General features: G+C 40.4%; 1 protein-coding gene across 4 annotated transcripts in view; it reads right to left on the reverse strand.

Moving 5' to 3' along the window:
- Positions 1-20,165, reverse strand: part of sec24b (SEC24 homolog B, COPII coat complex component) — a 54,218-nt gene extending 34,053 nt beyond the window's left edge. For 3 of the 4 annotated variants that reach the window (XM_061891571.1, XM_061891569.1, XM_061891568.1), the window contains exons 1-3: positions 19,870-20,165; positions 7,897-8,457; positions 3,993-4,118 (exon numbers count right to left, since the gene is read on the reverse strand). In XM_061891571.1, coding sequence (XP_061747555.1) covers positions 3,993-4,118; positions 7,897-8,457; positions 19,870-19,969 — 787 coding nt within the window. In that variant the 5' untranslated portion in view covers positions 19,970-20,165. The remainder of the gene's footprint in view (positions 1-3,992; positions 4,119-7,896; positions 8,458-19,869) is intronic. The other variant, XM_061891570.1, reaches the window with a different exon arrangement.
- Positions 20,166-25,137: the final 4,972 nt, after the last annotated feature.

The following is a 25,137-nucleotide window of genomic DNA, read 5'->3' on the forward strand; positions in this document are numbered from 1 at the left end:
GGAAGAGAGATTCGTGGATGAGGAAATTTAGAGTGAAAACCTAGGGAAAAAAAAAAAAGACGAGGGCATGTGAGAGCGATTCAGATGTTTTTAGACACATTTACTAGGATAATTCTGGAAATCCCTTATCTGCCTATTGTGTTGCTAGTGTTTTAGTAAGTTAAAGAGTACCTTAAAGTCGGAGGTGTGTGGCCAGGGGTGTTTTGATGCCAGAGTCTCAGAGAAGTCACGGCAGCAGAAGGACGCTGGCTCCGCTGATCTCCGGTAAGAGGCGACTTATTTCCACAATTTTCTCACCAAAAATTGCTGGTTGACATGTAGTCGGGATCCATGTTCACTTGACCGCTCTGATCCATAGTAAAGCTTCACCTCCGGGAATTCCAAACAAGGAAACACCGTGTGTTTGTGTGGCTAAAGGCTAAAAGCTTCCCACCTACATCTTTCTACTTTGACTTCTCCATTATTAAATTGCAAAAGATTCAGCAACACAGATGTACAAAATACTGTGTAATTGCGCGATGAAAAGAGACAAATTTTAGCCGTAAGTGGTGCTGAGCTAATACGTCCCCTCCAACCAAGAACGTCACGCGCACGCGTCATCATTTCGCAACGTTTTCAACAGGAAACTCCAGAGGAAATTTAAAATTGTAATTTAGTAAACTAAACCGGCCGTATTGGCATGTGTTGCAATGTTAATATTTCATCATTGATATATAAACTATCAGACTGCGTGGTCGGTAGTAGTGGGTTTCAGTAGGTCTTTAAAGGCACTGCCTTTAATGTCCTCTACATCTGTCCTGATGTCTGCTTTTGCTCCATCCAAACAGTGTGCCGGCCCAGTCACGTAATATATGTGGCTTTTTCACACACACACAAGTGAATGCAAGGCATACTTGATCAACAGCCATACATGTCACACTGCGGGTGGCCGTATAAACAACTTTAACACTGTTACAAATATGCGCCACACTGTGAACCCACACCAAACCAGAATGACAAACACATTTCGGGAGAACATCCGCACCGTAACACAACAGAACAAATACCCAGAAACCCTTGCAGCACTAACTCTTTCAGGACGCTACAATATACAACCCCCGCTACCACCAAACCCCGCCCCCTCAACCCCGGCCACCTCAACCCCCCATCTCCCGAATTTGGAGGTCTCAAGGTTGGCAAGTATGCATTATGCTTGTGTAAGGTACTTTTTTTAACCCTTTATTTTGTTAGCCGGTCATAAAAGGATGTGGCGCACAGCGCTATTATTGTGGAGGGAGTAAGTTTGCTGTGCTGCTGTTCTCAACTTGACGAGTAATGCGACAATATGAGGCTGCAAAAAAAAAGAGCGCACCTCTCAAGTTGCGACTGCTGTTTGTACGTTGATCTTACATCGATGATGTCGTTCACAACAACGCAGGCAGATGAGATGTGTTGTGGGTGTAGCTTATGATACACCGCAATGGTTCCTAATAACTTGTGTGCGCGATTAGCGTTTGTTATGTCTTTTTTTATTGCATTGCAAATATGACGCATGTAGAAAACGTTTAGCCTACTGACTTTGGCTAAAATGATAGTTATTTTTCACACAACTACACTTGCTAGCTAGTTAGCAAGGTACAGACGTGTGAAATCATGCTTCCGCTTTAAATGATGCCCGTGTATCACAATGTACTGCCATTAAAAACAGGGTCCGCTTTGCAAAATGAGCAAGGTACTCATGTCTTTAACAAGAATAGAAGGAAATGTTCACACACTTTACATGATATCACCGGCCATGTTTTTGCAAGCTTTCCCCCCAGAAAAAAACCCATGATGACAAATTTTGTTCTCGGCAATGTTGAATAATTATTGCACCCCTAGGTCACAAAGGACTGATTTAATCCCGTCGTCAATCAGGCCAGCAAAGTAATTGGTTCACCAAAAACTATCCTTTACGAACTATATGACCGCTCTGTTGTTACTTTGACGATGTCGTTCACAACAACACAAGCGGATGAGATGTGTTGTGGGAAAAAAATATTAATTACAAAACAAATGTTCATTCTCCTCACAATAACAGCATTTCACTTACATTCATGTCAATTTCCCTGATATTCTGCGTTTAACAGCCAATTTCGTTTTATCGGCCAATTATGTGTAATTGTGTATATAGTGTAAATGCAGAAATCAATCTTTACCTTTTTTTGGGTTAAGTTGAATGATTATTGAATAGGCATACTAATGCTGTGTCAAATAAGTGGCAACCATGGTGAGATCCCAGACTTCGAGTAGACGTGCTCTGTTTTTATTCATTCGCTCCGCATCGGTTTCACTATACCAAAGTTCCCAGAATTGCATGGACGCTGCGCCGCCCGTGAAGCTTTTTATGTTCTTTTTTCAATTATTAAATTTTCATGATTTGGAGAAGCCATAATCAAAATCAAATTCGGAATGATTGTCCAGACCTACTTTAAAGAACTATATAGTGCTGTTGTGAATCAGGAAAGTAAACATTCGCCCCTTAGCATTATTGAATGAAGAGCATAAACCTTTTAAAAACGGCATAAAAACAACATAAATAAATGTATATGAAGTACAATATTAAAGGAATACAGTGGTACCTCATATGATTACATTTCTGCTAGTTTTGCCCCCGTATTTGGTTATTGTATGGCCAAACATTGCACGTAACAACTACTCTTTTTGAATATTGTTCTGCAGAATCGAGTGAAAAACAATATAAATGTTAATTACTCTAGCAAAATAAGCCATCATGGGGCCAAAAAAAGTTGCGAGTGCTAGCACTTTGACAAAGAAATTGAGGAACACTATTGAATTATAAAGAGAACTTGTAGTAAAGTACAAAGGTGGTTGTCTTCTGCACTCCCCCTCTGCTTTATAACCATTTTTACCAACATTGATTGATTGATTGATACGTTTATTAGTAGATTGCACAGTACAGTACATATTCCGTACAATTGACCACTAAATGGTAACACCCGAATAAGTTTTTCAACTTGTTTAAGTCGGGGTCCACGTTAATCAATTCATGGTAACAGGAGTCCTAAATAAAAGGTAAAGCTGATGTTCAATGTTTGTCTATTCAATTGATGTGTTATAATTTCATAAAAATTATAACACATTCTAATTCGAGGTGGGTGAAACAAATGGATTTTTAGATGCATCGCCATTCGGACATGGATGATTATAGAATCGATTAGTAAACGTCAATAATCGATTTATTTATTGCAAATAAAGGAATGCAAACAGTTCTAAAATTTGGCTGACTTCAGCGAGCCACCTCACCAAGGGATCCGGCCAGCTACTTTATTATATGGTCCAGTTTTACACACATTTTCATTACTTTCATATATATGGGAATTGATTTAAATATTTTTTATTCCAAATGTTTTTTTTGTTTTGTTTGTAATCATAATCGAATTGTGAGGCGGCCAAAGACTTAAACCTCTAACTCTAATAATTTATATGTACTTTACAATGTTTTTTGCATTCTATACGCATTCCTTTTAAAATGGGTTTGTGTTAATATTATTGGGTGTTTGAAACATTTTATTTAGATTTTTTAAATATAAAATGTTGTTACCGTTTATTTCTTATGTGAAAAAATGCTTTGGTTTTCATACGATTCAGTCTTTGCAGGACTTTTTGCAACGGATAAATGCAAACCTAGGTACCACTGTATATACGTTTTTAATTGTCAGTAGCAATACTAAAACTGCACATAGAAACACTGTAGTAATAATAACAATAATAACCAAATTATTATCATCATTATTAATAACAGCAAACTGGTCGCCATTATTTCAAAAACATCGCCCTGTTAACTTTCATATCAGCACATTTGAAGTGGAGGTAATAGTTAACATATGGAAATCAAAGTACACATCAAGCATAACTGCATACAGAAGAAGAAAAAAAGTACCTTATAGTGTATTTTAATAAAGACACAATGATGGACAGTAAATGTGAGGGATCATGTTGTGTCCATTTACCTTGATTGTGGCCAGGTGAAGAATGGACTGACGTTGAGGGGGTTCCTGAAGGCGGTCGCTCTCCGTTCGCACTCACGCCAAAGGAATTGTAGTTGGGAGAGGCCTGGTGGTCGTAGTGTTGGTGGGCTGTTTGTAAACAGACAGGAGGACTTAACAGTATGGCTGGGCGATACGGACAAAAATGTATATCTCAATATATTTTGGCTTAAACTCGATATTCGATTTTTTTGATTGAGATTTTTATTAGTAGATGGCACAGTACAGTACATATTCCGTACAACTAGGAATATGTAGTGATATATACGCGATATATCGCAAGTTTGTCTCTGTGCGATATAAAAAAAGACTATATCGTGATATTCGAGTATACGTTCTCACGCAGTTGCTTTTAGCTGCGGGCATTACACTACAGCAGTGGTTCTCAAATAGGGGTACGCGTACCCCTGGGGGTACTTGAAGGTATGCCAAGGGGTACGGGAGATTTTTTTTAAATATTCTAAAAATAGCAACAATTCAAAAATCCTTTATAAATATATTTAGTGAATAATACTTCAACAAAATATGAATGTATGTTCATAAACTGTGAAAAGAAATGCAACAATGCAATATTCAGTGTTGACCGCCAGATTTTTTGTGGACATGTTCCATAAATATTGAGGTTAATTATATATATTTTTTTTTTTGTGAAGAAATGTTTAGAATTAAGTTCATGAATCCAGATGGATCTCTATTACAATCCCCAAAGAGGGCACTTTAAATTGATGATTACTTCTATGTGTAGAAATCTTTATTTCTAATTGAATCACTTGTTTATTTTTCAACAAGTTTTTAGTCATTTTTACATATTTTTTTCCAAATGGTTCAAGAAAGACCACTACAGATGAGCAATATTTTGCACTGTTATACAATTTAATAAATTGTGGCGACCCATCAGCGTTCCTGTTCTGTAACCCTGTACACTGTTTGTTTGTCTAATCTCGAAGGGGATTGCGCTGAAAACAAAGTTTCGTTGTATTTGTGCAATGACAATAAAGACCTATCCTATCCTATCTTATCCTACAAAACGTAGTTGTTGGCAGGTATGCAGAAGTTGGTGTTTTAGATACTAGTTGGTCACTGGCACACTGCTGGTGGCACAGTCAGGCTCCATATTTACTTGTGTATTGTTGTTGTGGGTCAGACGACAAACACGTCTTGAAACTTGAAAGGGGGAAGTGGAGGGGTATAATAGCCAATGGAGTGTTACAGGGGAGAACAAGGAACACAACAAATAAGCGGCGTTTGGTAATTTTAACATGCAAAAAATGATATCCCTATTATGATATTTTCATCATTTATATCTTCTTTGAAAATATATCGATATATCTTACAAACTCGATATATCGCCCAGCCCTGCTTAACAGGAGTTGTTTGTTGCATTTACAGCACTTACGAGTACACCGGAAGCAGCAGTGCAGCAAGATAAAGCAGTTGCATGCGGACCACTCATAATAATTCAAATGCGTTTGCGATCATCTTTTGGAGTTCATGCAAAAATAAAACAAAACATCAGAAGGTCGTCTACGGCCACAGCGCTTAATGACAAATAACTCAAATAACCAGCTGAACCAGCAGTCGGGTTAAAATTGGGTTATTTTTTTAACCCAACATTTTTAGTGTGTGAGGCATAAAAGGAGTGCGCCGCTCGGCCGCAACCAGCAGTAACTTCAGTATTAAAGTGGGTGACATTGTTATCAGCAGGAAAAAATGAGGTCACCTACCTAGGTTCCATTCTAGAGGCTAACCTTTCCTGTGATAAAATGGCAACCAAAGTAATCAAAAAGGTCAACCAACGAACAAGATTTCTCTACAGAATCTCTTCTCTGGTCAACAAAAGCACCTTGAGGATTCTACCGGGAACTCTCATTCAACCCTTCTTCAATTACGCATGCACCTCCTGGTACCCCAGCACCTCCAAAACCCCCAAATCAAGAGTCCAAACAACCCAGAACAAGCTAGTCAGGTTACTTGTAGACCTCCACTCCAGATCACACCTCACATCTACCCACTTCTCCAAAGTGGACTGGCTCAGGGTGGAGGACAGAGTAAAACAACTTGCACTGAGCCTAGTCTATAAAATCCACTACACCTCCCTGATACCGAAGTACATGTCAAACTACTACCTTAATGTAAATTACCGCCATAACCACAACACCAGGGGGAGCTCCACAAACCACGTCAAACCCAGATTCCGATCTAACAAAGGTTAGGAACTCATTCTCCTTCTATGCCACATCAATATTGAATGCACTTCCAACGGGTGTTAAAGAAAGTGCATCTCTAGCCTCCTTCAAACCCGCACTAAAAGAACACCTCCAGGCAACTACAACCCTAGCCTACCCCCTCGCCTCCACCACATCCCACCTCCCCGGATTGTAAATAATCAAATGTATATACTTTCTGAGCTCACTATGTTCACCGGTCGCTGTACATATCCTACGAAGTGAGACCTACACTGTTACAATGTCCATTTCTCCGATGATAAAATTGTTGATGACTGAAATATGCTGACAGTAACCCAACCTTACCTACAAAAAGCCCTCCACACCCCACACCCCGAATTGTAAATAATTCAATGTATATACTCTGATGTAGAGCTGGGCGATATATCGATATACACAATATATCGCGGGTTTGTCTCTGTGCGATATAGAAAATGACTATATCGTAATATTCGAGTACACGTTCTCACGCAGTTGCTTTTAGCTGCGGCCATTACACTACAGGCTCTTCTCACGCTTTCCTGTCTCTCCTTCTCACAGACAAGCAGGCGCACAAACTTACAAACGTCACATACTGTCACGTCATACGTCATATACGTATACGCCCTCGCCCAGCAGAGAGGTAACTGACTGGGTAACGTTAGCTGTGATGCTAACGTAGCTGTACGAGTACTATTTCGAGAGAAAGAAGGTGTGGATCTGGTGAAAAGTGAAGGAAGACTTAATTCCCAATAAAAACAGCAAAGGGTCCATCGTCTGGCGGTGGTTTGGCTTCAAGTGGGAATATGTCGAACAGACAACCGTAATTTTTCAAATGAGGGGCAAAAGCGTTGCTATAAAAAGTAGCATTACTGCTAATATGTAGCATCATTTGAAAAGTCACTCCCTAGAGAATGAAGAGAATTTAATTACGTCCGTAGTAACCTGCCACATAGTGAAGGACGAATACTATTTGATTTCCTATTATGCAGCTCATTTTTATTTGACACATAAAATGTCTCTGACAATCTTGCAGTGTTTTGGAAATGACATGAATGTTTGTGCCATAGCTTCATAACTTTAATAAATACAGTTTTGGTAAATTGACTTAGTAGTGATTTCCCTCTCTGCATGAATGTTTAAAATTAGCATATATGAATGCAGTATGAAGAAGAATGTTTTAATGTAGACACATAGAATCATCATATATGCATCAAGTGTTCGTTCAAAGGCCAAGGCAAAATATCGTAATATATATCGTATATCGCGATATGGCCTAAAAATATTGAGATATTAAAAAAAGGCCATTTCGCCCAGCCCTAGTCTGATGATTAACTTGTGTGATTACTGTATTATGCTGATAGTATATATTTGTACCATGAATTGATTAATGTGGACCACAACTTAAAGAAGTTGAAAAACTTATTCGGGTGTTACCATTTAGTCGTCAATTGTACGGAATATGAACTGTACTGTGCAATCTACAAAGAAAAGTTTCAATCAATCAATGCTGTTGACCCAGTCTCAACGCGTCAGTTTTAGGAAGTTGAGCACTGGCTGCAGACCTCCGTTCCTTGTCAACTCATTTGTGCAGCATTATTCGGCATGGAAACAGGAGTTCAGAACATATTTACAAGAAAGAAAAAGACTACATGAAATGCTACCTGTGCTTCCTTGACCATTAAGTGTAGGAGGGCCTATGCTGTACCCAGGATGCAATGCTGCTGGTGTGGATCCCTGCAGGGGGCCGCCGTACTGCGTCAGCCCGGGCGTGGCGGCGGTCTGCGTGGAGGTGAGAGTCCCGTACTGGCTCGTACCTGCCGCGGACGGGTAGGAAACAATGGGGTAGGTGGGAGCCCCGGGTCCGCTAGGTGGGGCCGGTAACAACGTGGGCTGCTGCTGCTGGCTCTGAGCTGGGGGCGCGTGGTATGAAGGCTGTCCATAGTAGCTACCTGGAGTGGAGTAGGGCGGATGGTGCTGCTGGAATGGCGGCGGGGCGTAGTGGGCGACGGGCGCCAAGGAGTGCATGGCGGCGGCGCTGGAGCGGGGCGCTACATGGTGCTGCTGATGGTGGTTCTGGTAGTAGTAATTAGCACTGTGGGCATTGTTCGTGACGGGGGCTTTGCTTGGTAAGTCTGAAGGGATGATGGAGTAGCCCTGTTGCTGAGGGGGGGAGCCATAGTATGCCGTGTTTGAATATGTGGCCGTGTAGTTCTGAACTGGACCTGGAAATAGAGAATTACATTTAGCAAACACATATGCGGCTTATTTATTGTTATCAGTCGTCCTTAAAGGGGACATTATCACCAGACCTATGTAAGCGTCAATATATACCTTAATGGTGCAGAAAAAAGACCATATATTTTTTTTAACCGATTTCTGAACTCTAAATGGGTGAATTTTGGCGAATTAAACGCCTTTCTGTTTATCGCTCATGTGGTGATGATGTCAGAACGTGACGTCTCCGAGGTAATACAGCCGCCATTTTCATTTTCAACACATTGTAAACATTGGGTCTCAGCTCTGTTATTTTCTGTTTTTTCGACTATTTTTTGGAACCTTGGAGACATCATGCCTCGTTAGTGTGTTGTCAGAGGGTGTAACAACACTAATAGGGAGGGATTCAAGTTGCACCACTGGCCCAAAGATGTGAAAGTGTCTGCCACCAGACCCCCATTGAATGTGCGGGAGTGTCTCCACATTTTACCAGCGATGACAGACATGGCAGAGAGATGTATGGATAACCTGCAGATGCATTTGCAACGATAAAGTCAATGAAATCACAGAGGTGAGTTTTGTTGATTTTGACTGCCAGCTAATCGATGCTAACATGCTATTTACCGGCGGTGCTAAAGCAGACAAGGCACAGAGATGTATGGATAACCTGCAGATGCATTTGCAACTATATTACGTTTCCTTCCACCCACATTTAATGCGAAAAAAACACTTACCAATCGACGGATTTAAGTTGCTCCAGTGTCAAGAGATGCGAAAGTCCTGATCGTTTGGTCTGCACATTTTACCGGCCATGCTAGGGCTATGAATAGCGTCAATAGCTATTCGCTCAATAGCTTCAGTTTCTTCTTCAATACTTTCATACTCCAACCATCCGTTTCAATGCATGCGTAATCTGTTAAATCGCTTAAGTAGCTGAAATCCGAGTCTGAATCCGAGCTAATGATGCTATATCTTGCTGTGGTATCTGCCATTGTTTGTTTACATTGGCAGCACTGTATGACGTCACAGGGAAATGGATGGTCGCATCGCAAATAGCGTAAATCAAGCACTTTAAAGCTTTTTTTAGGGATATTCCGGGACCGGTAAAAATTTTTTTAAAAATTCAAAAAATACAACAAGCCACTGGGAACTGATTTTTATTGTTTTTAACCCTTTTGAAATTGTGATAATGTTACCCTTTAATACTGTATTTTTTTCGGACCATAGAGAACAACGGATTATAAGGCGCACTGCCGATGAATGGTCTGTTTTGGAGCTTTTTTCAATTATAAGGTGCACCAGGCTATAGGGCGCATTAAAGGAGTCATATTATTTTTTTTCTAAATGTAAAACACTTGTGGTTTACATAACATGTAATGGTGTTTTTTTTGGTCAAAATGTTGCATAGATGATGTTTTACAGATCATCTTCAAGCCGCTTTCTGACAGTCGCTTCAGGATGCGCCGTTTTGTGGGAGGTCTTATTTACGTGGCTCACCTTCGACAGCGTCTTCTCCCCGTCGTTTTTGTTGTAGCGGTGTAGCGTGCAAGGACGGGAGTGGAAGAAGTCTCAAAAGATGGAGCTAACTGTTTTAATGACATTCAGACTTACTTCAATCAATAACACAGCAGCATCTCCTCATCCGGAAACAACACCCGTGAAAAACCGTCCAACTGGAACTCTCTGAAAACTCAAGTTTCTTGGGTGAATAATGTAAACTCACCTTGTTTTAGCGCTTTCATGGTGAGTTTACCGACAGATATTAGTAAGAACTTTACACTACCTTATATTAGAAATGGCAACAGCGGAGGATGAATGTCCCATAACAAGATAGTCGATAATCTTTTTCTCTATGTTGTCTGTACGGACTATAAAGGCGGACCCGCACAATTTTTCAGGATTTATGCAGATACCAAATACAGATCAGCAGGTACAGAAGGTAAGAAAAGTTGCTTTTGCATAATATTGCGAAAGAAAACGCCAGATAATATGTCTTACCTTATACACACACTATAATAATACTTGTATGTTAAAGCATATCAAGCGCTGCAGCTTCATCCATCCATCCATTCATTTTCTACCGCTTATTCCCTTTTTTTGGGGTCGCTGGCGCCTATCTCAGCTACAATCGGGCGGAAGGCGGGGTACACCCTGGACAAGTCGCCACCTCATCGCAGGGCCAACACAGATAGACAGACAACATTCACACTCACATTCACACACTAGGGACCATTTAGTGTTGCCAATCAACCTATCCCCAGGTGCATGTCTTTGGAAGTGGGAGGAAACCGGAGTACCCGGAGGGAACCCACGCATTCACGGGGAGAACATGCAAACTCCACACAGAAAGATCCCGAGCCTGGGATTGAACCCAGGACTGCAGGACCTTCGTATTGTGAGGCAGACGCACTAACCCCTCTGCCACCGTGAAGCCGCTGCAGCTTCATAGCTTACTAAAGTCGTACTAAAACATTTTGATGGATTTTTGAGCGCTGTGTGTAATGTTCTATATTTTTAATGGAACATATACAATGTTGGTGTTGTTTACTTAAGTCATATTGCCATCATAGTGCAGTCTACACATATTTCCTATGTTTGACTGCCATTTACTGATCACACTTATTACACCATGCACCAAATAAAATTGCTTTGAGGTCGGTAAGCAAAACCAGAAATATTTTGTACATTAGGCGCACCGGGTTACAAGGCGCACTGTCGAGTTTTGAGAAACAAAAAGGATTTTAAGTGCGCCTTATAGTCCGGATATTACAGTCGTTGCTGTCTCAGGTTGTCCCGATAGTAGTTTTTTGGTACAGATAACCAAAAAATATTTCGACACTTTTCAAAATAAAGAGGACCAAAAAAAATGCTGATCCCCAAAAAATATTTTGATACTTTTTAAAATAAAGAGGACCAAAAAAAATGGTTTCGTTCATTTTAACAGAAAAGACTCAACAGAAACAAACTGCAGCTGCTAACTGCAGAAGTTAACGAATACAGTTTATCTGAACCCCTTGCTGATGACACATGTCGCTCGGCAACAGACATCGCCTTTTAAAGGCGCACACACGCATGCACACGCTGCTGTCATAAACGTTTCTGGGCAAGTCTTTGTGAGTTTTTCTTTTATTCCCTTGTTGTTGATTTGTCATCGAAAGTAGTGAAGTGAAGTGAAGTGAATTATATATTATATAGCGCTTTTTCTCCCGTGACTCGAAGCGCTTTACATAATGAAACGCAATATCTAAGTTCCATTTAAATCAGTGTGGGTGGCACTGGGAGCAGGTGGGTAAAGTGTCTTGTCCAAGGACACAACGTCAGTCTAGGATGGCGGAAGCGGGGATCGAACCTGGAACCCTCAAGTTGCTGGCACAGCCACTCTACCAACTGAGCTATACCGCCCCATATTTGTCTCGTTCTAGGCCTGTCCTCTATGTTCTCAGTAAGAACCGCTTTTATTCTCCTCCTGAGTGAACACGGTTTAGGTCTCCTATTCACAGCCCACTTTCGGGGGTTGAGCTTCCTACTTTGGCACAGTTAAAGCGAGCCTTATCTCCTGATGGTGCAAACATCAATGTCCTTTGGGGGCTAGCCCCTTCTTCCACAAGATAAGTGATAACACCACGGTAGTGAAGTGCGATATTACGATATATGTCATAACACAAAAAAATGTACGGTATATTTCTCTATTCTTAAGTCGTCATTTTAATATCTGGTCTTCGGCCTATGTACAAACCCCAAAACCAGTGAAGTTGGCATTATGCAAAGCAAAAGCCATTTATCAACAACACCCAGAAACGCTGCCGGCGTAGCTGGGCACGAGCTCATTTAAGATGGACTGATGCAAAGTGGAAAAGTGTTCCGTGGTCTGACGAGTCCACATTTCAAATTGTGTTTGGAAACTGTAGATGTCGTGTCCTCCGGAACAAAGAGTAGAAGAACCATCCGGACTGTTATAGGCGCAGAGATCAAAAGCCAGCATCTGAGATGGTATGGAGGTGTATTAGTGCCCAAGGCATGGGTAACTTACATATCTGTGAAGGCACCATTAATTCTGAAAGGTATATACAGGTTTTGAAACAACATATGTTGCTATCAAAGCAACGTTATCAAAGACACCCGTGCTTATTTCAGCAAGACAATGCAAATCCATGTGTTACAACAGCGTAGCTTCATAGGAAAGAGTGCGGGTACTAAACTGGCCTGCCTGTAGTCCAGACTTGTCTCCCATTGAAAATGTGTGGTGCAATATGAAGCCCAAAATACCACAACGGAGACCCCGGACTGTTGAAAAACTTAAGCTGTACATCAAGCAAGAATGGCAAAGAATTCCATTTCAAAAATTGGTCTCCTCAGTTCCCAAACGTTTAAAGAAAAGGCCATGTAACACAGTGGTAAAAAGCCCTGTGCCAGTTGGAACATTAATTATCTTGTCTTTGCAGTCTATTCCAATGAATATAAATTGAAAAGGATTTGCAAATCATTGTATTCTGTTTTTATTTAAGATTTACACAACGTGCCAACCTCACTGGTTTCGGGTTTTGTAATTGCCGCAATGCTGCTACTTTGCGGTGGCATTTTTATGTCACTCGAAATAACTTTACAGTGAGAGATGGTGGGAGCATGGATATCAGCATCTTTGCAGACGGAAAGCACAATGGAAGCTAAACCAACAAAAGAGGAAATCCTTTTTTTGGATTATAATAAAAAAATCAGACAGACCAAACAACTGTTGGCTACTCTGCAAAACAAGAACCAACGAGTCCGTCACCGCTTTGATTTTAAATAACTTTTAATTGTTTTTAAATTCCTAAATGGCCTGGCCCCGCAATACCTGACCAAGTTTCTGCACCATAATACCTCGTCTAGAGCCCTAAGGTCAACTGACCAACTGCTGTTGGCGGTCCCTAGATGCAGGCTAAAGACCAGAGGGGACAGAGCTTTCTCCGTTGCCGCCCCTAAGCTCTAAAACAGCCTCTCCTCCACATTACGAAGGTCAGCCCAGAGCCTGGGGGCCTTCAAAACCCTTCTTAAGACCTATCTTTTGGCCTTTAACCTGAGCTGAGCCCGCCCACTAGGCCACCATTTGTAGTCCTCCCCATCCCCCCTTTCGCTTTAGTATTTTTTTTTCAATTTGTCGTACTTTTATTATTTCATTATTTTTATCTTGCATTATACTTTTCATCCAAAAGCTTTCACCTTATTTATTTTGCACTCTCTTGTTTAGCTTATGCATTGTTTATGTTCTTTGTTTATTTTTATTTTTTTGCTCCATGCTTTTTAACCTGTAAAGAACTTTGGTCCAATTTTAAATTTGTAGTAATTGTTGTAAACGTGCAATATAAAAAAAGTTGCCTTGCTTGAGTCGTTGCTAGTGACTTTCAGGCGTCTATTCTTTTCTATCACTTGACAACACGACATGAAGAACAGTCCAGAAACACTTGACAAAACGCTCAGCTTAGCTCAAAACGACGGCGTGATGAAAACAAACACACCAAAAGAGAATGACGAGAGTTGTTGTCTAAAGTCATCGGTTATGACAAACTATTTTTGCACTTGCCTTGTCTGAATACAAACCATTTATGGGGAAAAAAGCACTCCTTCTGCTACAGTAACATTACCATGTATAAACATTTAACAAAACATAGCATACGACTGATTTAGTGCAACAAAAACAAATCAAAAGTGCAAATAATGGATATCATAGAAGCTTATATCATTATTTACACCCAAAGCAGCCATCTTTGAGACCAATTAACACTTCATCTTACTCCATGCAGAGAATGCACAGCGACACAACCACACTTTGTCGTTGAACCTGTTTCCTCTTTGCTGTTTACACAGAGCGTGAGTGACTTCATGAAACAAATCTTGGGTCATAATTTCTGGATTCCTTCAGAACAAAAAAATATAAATATATTGTATTTTCCAGACCATAGGATCACGGGTACCAGCGGCCGAAATGAACTTCCTCCGCCGGGTGGCGGGGTTCACCCTTAGAGATAGGGTGAGAAGCTCTGTCATCCTGGAGGAGCTCAAAGTAAAGCCGCTGCTCCTCCACATCAAGAGGAGCCAGATGAGGTGGTTCGGGCATCTGGTCAGGATGCCACCCGAGCGCCTCCCTAGGGAGGTGTTTAGGGCACGTCCAACCGGTAGGAGGCCACGGGGAAGACCCAGGACACGTTGGGAAGACTGCGTCTCCCGGCTAGCCTGGGAACGCCTCGGGATCCCCCGGGAAGAGCTAGACGAAGTGGCTGGGGAGAGGGATGTCTGGGCTTCCCTGCTTAGGCTGCTGCCCCCGCGACTCGACCTCGGATAAGCGGAAGATGATGGATGGATGGATATAGCATATCGCGATATGGCCTAAAAATATCGCGATAGCTAACGGCGGCGGCGATGACCAAGAAGAACGCGGAGTTGGAATATAATTACAACACTTTATGTAAGTATTTATATACATATTTATATAATATTTACATATTTATAAAATATGTAACTGCAAGCTCCATTCACAGACAAAGTCCCATTTCTTTTATGAGCGGTCGAGCGAGTCAAAACCGGGAAAAAAAAAAAAATATATATATATATATATATATATATATATATATATATATATTTATTTATTTTTATTTTATTTGTGGCGGCCGTGATTCTTTCGTGGCGGGCCGTCACAAATAAATGAACGTGTGGAAAACCCTGAATTAAATAAATAAATAAATTGTAATTTAATTGTAGTAAGTTTTAATTTTCCTGAGGGAACCCTCCTGAACAAATCAATAAAGTAAGATCTATCTATCTAATACAGTGTTTTTCAACCACTGTGCCGTGCCACACTAGTGTGCCGTGAGATACAGTCTGGTGTGCCGTGGTAGATTATCTAATTTCACCTATTTGGGTTAAAAATATTTTTTTGTAAACCAGTCATTATAGTCTGCAAATGATGTGTTGTTTTTAAGTGTCGGTGCTGTCTAGAGCTCGGCGGATTTACCGTGTAATACTCTTCCATATCAGTAGGTGGCAGCCGGTAGCTAATTGCTTTGTAGATGTCGAAAACAGTGGGAGGCAGCGTGCAGGTAAAAAGGTGTCTAATGCTTAAACCAAAAATAAACAAAAGGTGAGTACCTCTTAGAAAAGGCATTTAAGCTTAGGGATGGCTATGCAGAACGAAACTAAAACCGAACTGGCCACAGCGTAAACAAAAACAGAATGCTGGACGACAGCAAAGACTTACTGTGGAGCAAAGACGGCGCCCACCAAGTAAATCCGAACATGACATGACAATCAACAATGTCCCCACAAAGAAGGATAAAAACAACTGAAATATTCTTGATTGCTAAAACAAAGTAGATGCGGGAAATAACGGTCAAAGGAAGACATGAAACTGCTACAGGAAAATACCAAAAAAATAGAAAGAGCCACCAAAATAGGAAATAAAGCACTACACACAAGAAAACAGCAAAAAAGCCTGAATAAGTCAGGTCGTGATGTGACAGGTGGTGACAGCACACCTACTTTGAGACAGGAGCTACATTGATGCATGCTTGGTTATGCTTTAAAGGCCTACTGAAACCCACTACTACCGACCACGCAGTCTGATAGTTTATATATCAATGATGAAATATTAACATTGCAACACATGCCAATACGGCCTTTTTAGTTTACTAAATTGCAATTTTAAATTTTGCGCCGATGTATCCTGTTGAAAACGTTGCGGAATGATGACGCTTATGTTCACACGTGCTTGTGACGTTATTGGTTGTAGTGGACATTTTATCCCAGCACCACTCACGGCTAAAAGTCGTCCGATTTAATCGTATACTTACACAGTATTTTGGACATCTGAGTTGCTGAATCTTTTGCAATTTGTTCAATTAATAATGGAGACTATAAAGAAGAATGCTGTTGGTGGAAAGCGGTGGATTGCAGCTGCCTTTAGCAACCAAAACACAGCCAGTGTTTCTTTGTTTGTTGTGAAGCTTTAATATGGAACAGAGCGGTCAAGCGAACATGTTTCTTTACCTCATGTCGACCGGCAGGTTTCGGTGAGAAAAGTGTGGTAATAAGTCGGCTCTTACCGGAGACATGAGCGGAGTTTGTGTTGTTCTTCCTGCAGCAGCTGTCAAATAGGTAGCTGCGACTTTCTTGGCTCCTCCATGGCTTCCATCAGAGACACTGGCGGTCACCAAACCCCTCCGACTTTCAGGTATGACTTTATAATCTCACTAAAACACTAGTAACACAATAATCAGATAAGGGATTTTCCAGAATTATCCTAGCAAATGTGTCTAATAACATCTGAATCTCTCCCACTGCCGTCGCCTTTTTTTTTTCTAGTGCTAACTTTCCTCATCTACGAATCTTTCATCTCATTTCAGTAGGCCTTTAGAGTCATATCCAACAATTGCAAAAACTACTTTTTACTGTATTCCGAGTTTCGTTTTTTAGTGATTTCTGCTGGTGGTGTACCACCAGATTATTTTAACAGAAAATGTGCCTTGCCTCAAAAAAGGTTGAAAAACACAGGTCTAATACATAGGATTAAAGGCACTGCCTTTGCGTGCCGGCCCAGTCACATAATATCTACGGCTTTTCACACACACAAGTGAATGCCTGCATACTTGGTCAACAGCCATACAGGTCACACTGAGGGTGGCCGTATAAACAACTTTAACTCTTTTACAAATATGTGCCACACTGTGAACCCACACCATTCAAGAATGACAAACGTAACACAACAGAACAAATACCCAAAACCCTTTGCAGCACTAACTCTTACAGGACGCTACAATATTTTCTTTTCTTGCGGCCCAGCCTCACGCAGACTCTGCATCCCCAGGTAAATTGAGTTTGAGACCCCTAATCTAATACATAGGATTAAATATTTGATCATTAGGTTTGTGTAAGAGTGTTTACTCATAACATACCATATTTCCTTGAATTGCCACAGGGCATATAGTATGTGCCTGCCTTGAATTACTGCCGGGTCAAACTCGCTTCCCAAAATAATTAGCGCATGCTTAGTATTACCGCCTGGTCAAACTCGTGACGTCACCAGTGACACTTCCCCTGTCATCATTTTCAAAATGGAGGAGGCTGATTTCAATACCGGTAATTTGAAATCAGCCCGCCGTCTAGTTTCATTTGGCCCTTGAGGCAATATCAAATTAACATTAGAGCTGGACCGCCAGGAGTATACAGCGGCAATGCCGCTGTAACACCGCATTCACCGCTTATACTCATATTTGCCAACCCTCCTGATTTTCCCGGGAGACTCCCGAAGTTCAGTGCCCCTCCCGAAAATCTCCCGGGGCAACCATTCTCCCGAATTTCTCCCCGGACAACAATATTGGGGTCGTGCCTTAAAGGTATTGCCTTTAGCATTCTCCACAACCTGTCGTTACGTCCGCTTTTCCTCTATACATACAGCGTGCTGGCCAAGTCACAAAATATATGCGGCTTGTACACACACACACAAGTGAACGCAAGGCAAATTTCATCAACAGCCATACAGGTTACACTGAGGGTGGCCGTATAAACAACTTTAACACCGTTACAAATATGCGCCACACTGTGAAGCCACACCAAACAAGAATGACAAACACAATTCGGAAGAACAACCGCACCGAAACACGACATTAACACAACAGAACAAATACCCTGGAACCCTTGCAGCACTAACTCTTCCGGGACAATATCCACCACCAAATCCCGCCACCCACAAACCCCGACCACATCATTATTTTATTTTCAAATTTATTAGCTAGTGGAAAAAGTTAATGTTGATATTTATATTAGAAGGCTGTAAATAGAAAAGAGGCATTACATTTATTTACATTTTATTTCTGTGATGTTTTTTAGTTTGTTTTTTGAAAGTTGATTTTGCAATATTAGGTTATATAAGCGTTGTTTAAGCAAATCAGTGTAACAAACTGAGCAATAATTAATGTTTTATTCATTCACTTTCTCTTGCTACTTTCAAGGCTTGAATGTTTCATTCATTCCTTATAGTTATTTTACTTTCAAATGTATTATTGGCCTGTGGAAAAAGTTTATTTTGATATTCACCTCAGAAGGCTGCAAATAGAAAAGAGACATTACATTTTTATTTAAATGTTATTTGATATGCCATTGATATATTTTAAATTTTGTTATTATTATTTGAAACTCAATTTTGCATGTCACTATAAAGTTATATAAGCCTTGCTTATTCAATATTCAATGCAAAACTTGTTTGGGTCCCTATTAAAAGGTTAATTTGTTCAACCTTGGCCCGCGGCTTTGTTCAGTTTTAAATTTTGGCCCACTCTGTATTTGAGTTTGACACCCCTGGCATAAAGGGAAGACGATTAAGAGCTATTCAGTAAGATTTAAGGTCCAAGCTTACATCACACTCAATTTTTTACTGCATACCTTTGGTAAGTGCCGGAGTGAGAAGAGGTTTTAAAATAATTAGCGCATGCTTGCTTTTACCGCATCCCTTTGGTAAGCGCAGGAGTGAGAAGTGGTTTTAAATTAATTAGCGCCCCGGCGGCAATTCAAGGAAATACGGTATGTAGCACTTAGTAAAAAACTAAGGCATGTATTTTAAGTCTTTTTTAGACATATATGCAATAATCCATCCATCCATCCATCCATTTTCTACCGCTTATTCCCTTTCGGGCCGCGGGGGGTGCTAGCGCCTATCTCAGCTACAATCGGGCGGAAGGCGGGGTACACCCTGGACAAGTCGCCACCTAATCGCAGGGCCAACACAGATAGACAGACAACATTCACACTCACATTCACACACTAGGGCCAATTTAGTGTTGCCAATCAACCTATCCCCAGGTGCATGTCTTTGGAGGTGGGAGGAAGCCGGAGTACCCGGAGGGAACCCACGCATTCACGGGGAGAACATGCAAACTCCACACAGAAAGATCCCGAGCCTGGATTTGAACCCAGGACTGCAGGACCTTCGTATTGTGAGGCAGACGCACTAACCCCTCTGCCACCGTGAAGCCAGATGCAATAATATCGTGACAATATCGTACCGTGAGATTTTGATATCGTCCCACTCTATGAACTTAGAGCTGCAGCTGCTTGCTCAGTAGGGCAGTGTAATGATGACAATAAGTTGTTTTGGTGCACGCGTGGTTATCGTCTCAAAGGGAAACAATTGCGATATTATTTAATAACTTATATGTTGTGTTACATTAATTACTGAACCATCTATGCTGGGCTAATGTGAGCAGATGTCTACTCTGATCCGTTAGCTTAGTCGAGCTAAACCAACAAGTATCGTGTTGCCGTTGTTGTCAATGTAGAGTTAAGCTGCAAATAAAACACATGTACATGAAGGGACAAACGGTAAAAAAAAAAAAAAAATCATTTAGCATTAGCATGCTAAAGCCCAGCGAGCTGGCTAACATCATCCGGCCTACTTTTACCCTTCTGGCGGTGGGCAGCAGCTCCACCATTCGGCGTCGGCTTCTGGCTGTGGTCGAAGGCGCCGTTGACGTTGTTGAAGCCCGGCGCAGACATGACTTCGGCGGCCCGGTCACAGTGTCCGACCCGCGCCGGCAAGCCCCCGAGCTCCGGTGTTCCGACCCAGGCAAGGCAGGATGATGTTCCTCTTAGGTGCGTTCAGTTGGCATCGGAATTGAAAGACTCTCGAGTCAAAGCAGCGAACAAGAATGCCGTTTGGCGTCGGAAGTCCGACTGTCAGCGAACGCACCGCCAATTTCCAAGATGGCCACAGTACCACCTGTCTCTCTGTGACAGTCAAAAGTAAGCGAAAGTAGTACAAATGTATTTTGTGGCGTATTTTTAAATGAGAATCAGTCAGTTGGGTTCATAATGCTCTGTAGAGGAATTATATATTTTGTATATTTTGGTTTTGAAGTAAATGAAACACTCCTTGTGACGTCATTATTGGTTGGTAACGCCAACCACAGTCTTCAAGTGTATCAATTTTAAGTGTAATGTTCTTTGTGTTCTTTAATGTTTCCCTTTTGTTTTATCTTCTTTTTGTGGACATTCTGACTCTGCACCGATAATCCTATCCCAGGGGTCACCAACCTTTTTGAAACCAAGAGCTACTTCTTGGGTACTGATTAATGCAAAGGGCTACCAGTTTGATACACACTTAAATAAATTGCCAGAAATAGCCAATTTGCTCAATTTACCTTTAATAAATAAATCTATATATATATAAAAAAATGGGTATTTCTGTCTGCCATTCCGTCGTACATTTTTTTTTCTTTTTTACGGAAGTTTTTTTTTGTAGAGAATAAATGATGAAAAAAACACTTAATTGAGCGGTTTAAAAGAGGAGAAAACACGAAAAAAATTAAAATTAAATTTTGAAATATAGTTTATCTTCAATTTTGACTCTTTAAAATTCAAAATTCAACTGAAAAATATGAAGAGAAAAACTAACAAATTTGAATCTTTTTGAAAAAATTAAAATAATTTATGGAACATCATTAGTAATTTTGCCTGATTAAGATTAATTTTAATATTTTGATGACATGTTTTAAATAGGTTAAAATCCAATCTGCACTTTGTTTAAATATATAACAAATTAGACCAAGCTATATGTCTAACAAAGACAAATCATTATTTCTTCTAGATTTTCCAGAACAATAATTTAAAAATACATTCAAAAGACTTTGAAATAAGATTTAAATTTGATTCTACAGATTTTTTAGATTTGCCAGAATAATTATTTTGAAATTTAATCATAATAAGTTTGAAGAAATATTTCACAAATATTCTTTGTCTAAAAAAACAGAAGCTAAAATGAAGAATTTTATTAAAATGTATTTAATATTCTTTACAATAAAAAATAAAAAAAATGTACTTGAACATTGATTTAAATTGACAGGAAAAAAGAGGAAGGAATTTAAAAGGTAAAAAGGTTTATGTTTTTAAAAATCCTAAAATCATTTTTAAGATTGTATTTTTTCTCTAAAATTGTCTTTCTGAAAATTATAAGAAGCAAAGTAAAAAAAAAAGGAATCTATTTAAACAAGTGAATACCAAGTCTTTAAAATACTTTCTTGGATTTTGAAATTCTATTTGAGTCCTGTCTCTCTTAGAATAAAAAATGTTGAGCAAAGCGAGACAAGCTTGCCAGTAAATAAATTACATTTAAAAAATAGAGGCAGCTCACTGGTAAGTTCTGCTATTTGAGCTATTTTTAGAACAGGCCAGCAGGCGACTTATCTGGTCCTTACGGGCTAACTGGTGCCCGCATGCACCGCGTTGGTGACCCCTGTCCTATCCTATCTTTTTTTTTTTTTTTTAAATGTTATAATCCTTTATTTATAATATGCAACATTTATTTACAATAAAGAAATAATAATAAACAAAACAAGTACAGAAACAGTACAAAACAGCGCAACTCAAAGTAACTAAAACAGAATGCAAAATGTAACAAAGTGTAAAGCCATATGCTCACACTAGTTTAGTTTAGTTTATTATTATTTCTTCGGTCAGTGGTCAACAAAATAAACAAACAATTTTACATGAACAAACAGTTGTACATTCATAAATTGAAAATGTTGCAGACCGAAAGGGTTTAGGCTGAAGTTGAAGACTTTTTGCGCCTAACCCTATAAACCAGTGGTTCTCAAATGGGGGTACGCGTACCCCTGGGGGTACTTGAAGGTATGCCAAGGGGTACGTGAGATTTAAAAAAAATATATTCTAAAAATAGCAACAATTCAAAAACTCTTTATAAATATATTTATTGAATAATACTTCAACAAAATATGAATGTAAGTTCATAAACTGTGAAAAGAAATGCAACAATGCAATACACATTTTTGTGGACATGTTCCATAAATATTGATGTTAAAGATTTATTTTTTTGTGAAGAAATGTTTAGAATTAAGTTCATGAATCCAAATGGATCTCTATTACAATCCCCAAAGAGGGCACTTTAAGTTGATGATTACTTCTATGTGTAGAAATCTTTATTTATAATTTAATCACTTGTTTATTTTTCAACAAGTTTTTAGTTATTTGTATAATTTTTTTTCCAAATAGTTCAAGAAAGACCACTACAAATGAGCAATATTTTGTACTATTATACCATTTAATAAATCAGAAAATGATGACATAGTGCTGTATTTTACTTCTTTATCTCTTTTTTTCAACCAAAAATGCTTTGCTCTGATTAGGGGGTACTTGAATTAAAAAATATGTTCACAGGGGGTAGATCACTGAAAAAAGGTTGAGGACCACTGCTATAAACAACGTTGCACCGGGCCGCGTAACTAGTTCCATAAATAATCCAAATTTGAAGCCCAGCATCATAGTTTTCAATCCTCTCCTATCCTATGGTCGTCTTTGTTTACATAAATCGGGCTTCACGGTGGCAGAGGGGTTAGTGCGTCTGCCTCACAATACGAAGGTCCTGCAGTCCTGGGTTCAAATCCAGGCTCGGGATCTTTCTGTGTGGAGTTTGCATGTTCTCCCCGTGAATGCGTGGGTTCCCTCCGGGTACTCCGGCTTCCTCCCACTTCCAAAGACATGCACCTGGGGATAGGTTGATTGGCAACACTAAATTGGCCCTAGTGTGTGAATGTGAGTGTGAATGTTGTCTGTCTATCTGTGTTGGCCCTGCGATGAGGTGGCGACTTGTCCAGGGTGTACCCTGCCTTCCGCCCGATTGTAGCTGAGATAGGCGCCAGCGCCCCCCGCGACCCCAAAAGGGAATAAGCGGTAGAAAATGGATGGATGGATGGTCTTAAACCTACTAAGTGACGTCATTTTTACTGATCTCCTCTCCCCCGTTTACACAATGCTGCCATCTTCTGGATGTTAGCCCACATTACAACTGCTAGAATCCCAAATGCTCGTCAAGTATCAATCGAGGCGCTTTTTGAAATCACACATGTAAATTAAATGGCCAAGGATAACAAAACATATTTATAAAAAAACAAAAAATAATATACAGGGCTATATATAAATATATATATTTAGTTTAGCATATATGCAGGATTCCATGGAAGAGTGCGATTAATGTAAGAAACGGAAGTTGTATTATCCTTTGGCGACCTCTGCCGGTAAATACAGAAATGACAGTTTCAGCTACCACATACACTACTCTTGTAGTAACAATCATATTCTCATTTTAATAGAACAATGTAATGTAACAACATATTATGCAATATAGTATCATGTAATCTCCTCTCTGAGTGGTAGAGGAGTTTGAGTGTCCTAATGATCCTAGAAGCTATGTTGTCTGGGGGACTTCTATGCCACCTGGTAAGGTCTCCCAAGACAAACAGGTGCCAGGTGAGGTACCAGACAAAGAACAACTCAAAGACCTCTATGAAAAGACACAAAGAAGGATTATAATTCGCAGACGCGGGTCACCGGGGCCTCCCATCTGGAGCCAGGCCTGGTGGTGGGGCTTGACGGCGGTCCTGTGCCCATGGGGCCCTGCTGGCACAGCCCGAAGAGGCAACATGGGTCTCCCCTCCAATGGGTTTCACCACTCATTAGATTCGATTAGATAGGGAAAATTGTTTGGGGGTATGCATAATACACCGATAGAGAGAAGTTTTTATTTACACAATGAGTTGGGTGTGTCTTGACCTCAGCTGCAGAGGGTCCACCGAACTCCTGAGGCCGACTCACTGAACCCCTAGAGTTCGATCGAACCCAAGTTAAGAACCACTGCACTGGACAAAGTGGCTGGGGAGAGAGAAGTCTGGGCTTCTCTACTTAGGCTGCTGCCCCCGCGACCTAAACTCGGATAAACTGAAGATGGATAGAACTATGATGTAATATAATATATGATATACTTTAGTGTTGAAATAGAACAATGCTGAGCATAAGCATTTAATAAAAAACCTAAAACTGTCAGAGTTTGTTGTTGACGAACCCCAAGATGCAGAGAAGGAGGGAGGCATTTTGCAAGAAAACATGATTTAAAAAAATATTAGAATAAGAACAAACTAAAGGGTACTAACAAAGGACGCGCACGAAGCGGATAACAAACAAAAGGGTCTTTAGCATGGAAGCTAGCAAGAAACAAAAAGGGGCCTAGCGTGGAAGCTAGCGGGTAGCAAACAGAAAAACAGAAGTCGTTACTTGTAGAGTGAAAACGAAACGGAAGAAGGGAACAAAAAATTGTAAGCTACAAACAGATACCGAAAGATAGCTTACTGCTACGCTGCAATGACTCGACATGAAACGGAAGTCATTGACAAGACAATAATCCAGCACTGACTGGAAGACAAAGCAGGTACAAATTGGAGCGGGCTGATTGACACCAGGTGTGGCCAGGTGCCAATCAGGGGGAGGGGAAACAAAGCACTCAGGTAGACTGAGTAAACAGGAAGCTGAACCAAAATAAGAGACAGGAACTAAGGACAGGAAATACTGTCAGTGGCAAGCCTGACAAAAGCAGCTTTTTTTCTAGGATGTCGTGCATAATTGGCGCCTAAAAACAAAGTCAACTGCAACAAAAACCTGAATGTACTATATAAAAAAAAACAGACCCCCGAAAAGGCATTATGACTCAGCCAGGGACTTACTTCAGGAGCAGCAAAGGGCATCCCAGTTAATGGCCCTCCCCGCGTGGGGCTGGCTTGTGTGTGACCTCACCTCCATTCAAACGCTCTCATGTGTGCCATGAATTATTGCCAGCTAAGTCATATACATATATATGTGTGTGTTTGTGTGTATATATA

The sequence above is a fragment of the Nerophis ophidion genome, linkage group LG29 (genome assembly GCF_033978795.1).
Source record: "Nerophis ophidion isolate RoL-2023_Sa linkage group LG29, RoL_Noph_v1.0, whole genome shotgun sequence".
NCBI lineage: Eukaryota > Metazoa > Chordata > Actinopteri > Syngnathiformes > Syngnathidae > Nerophis > Nerophis ophidion.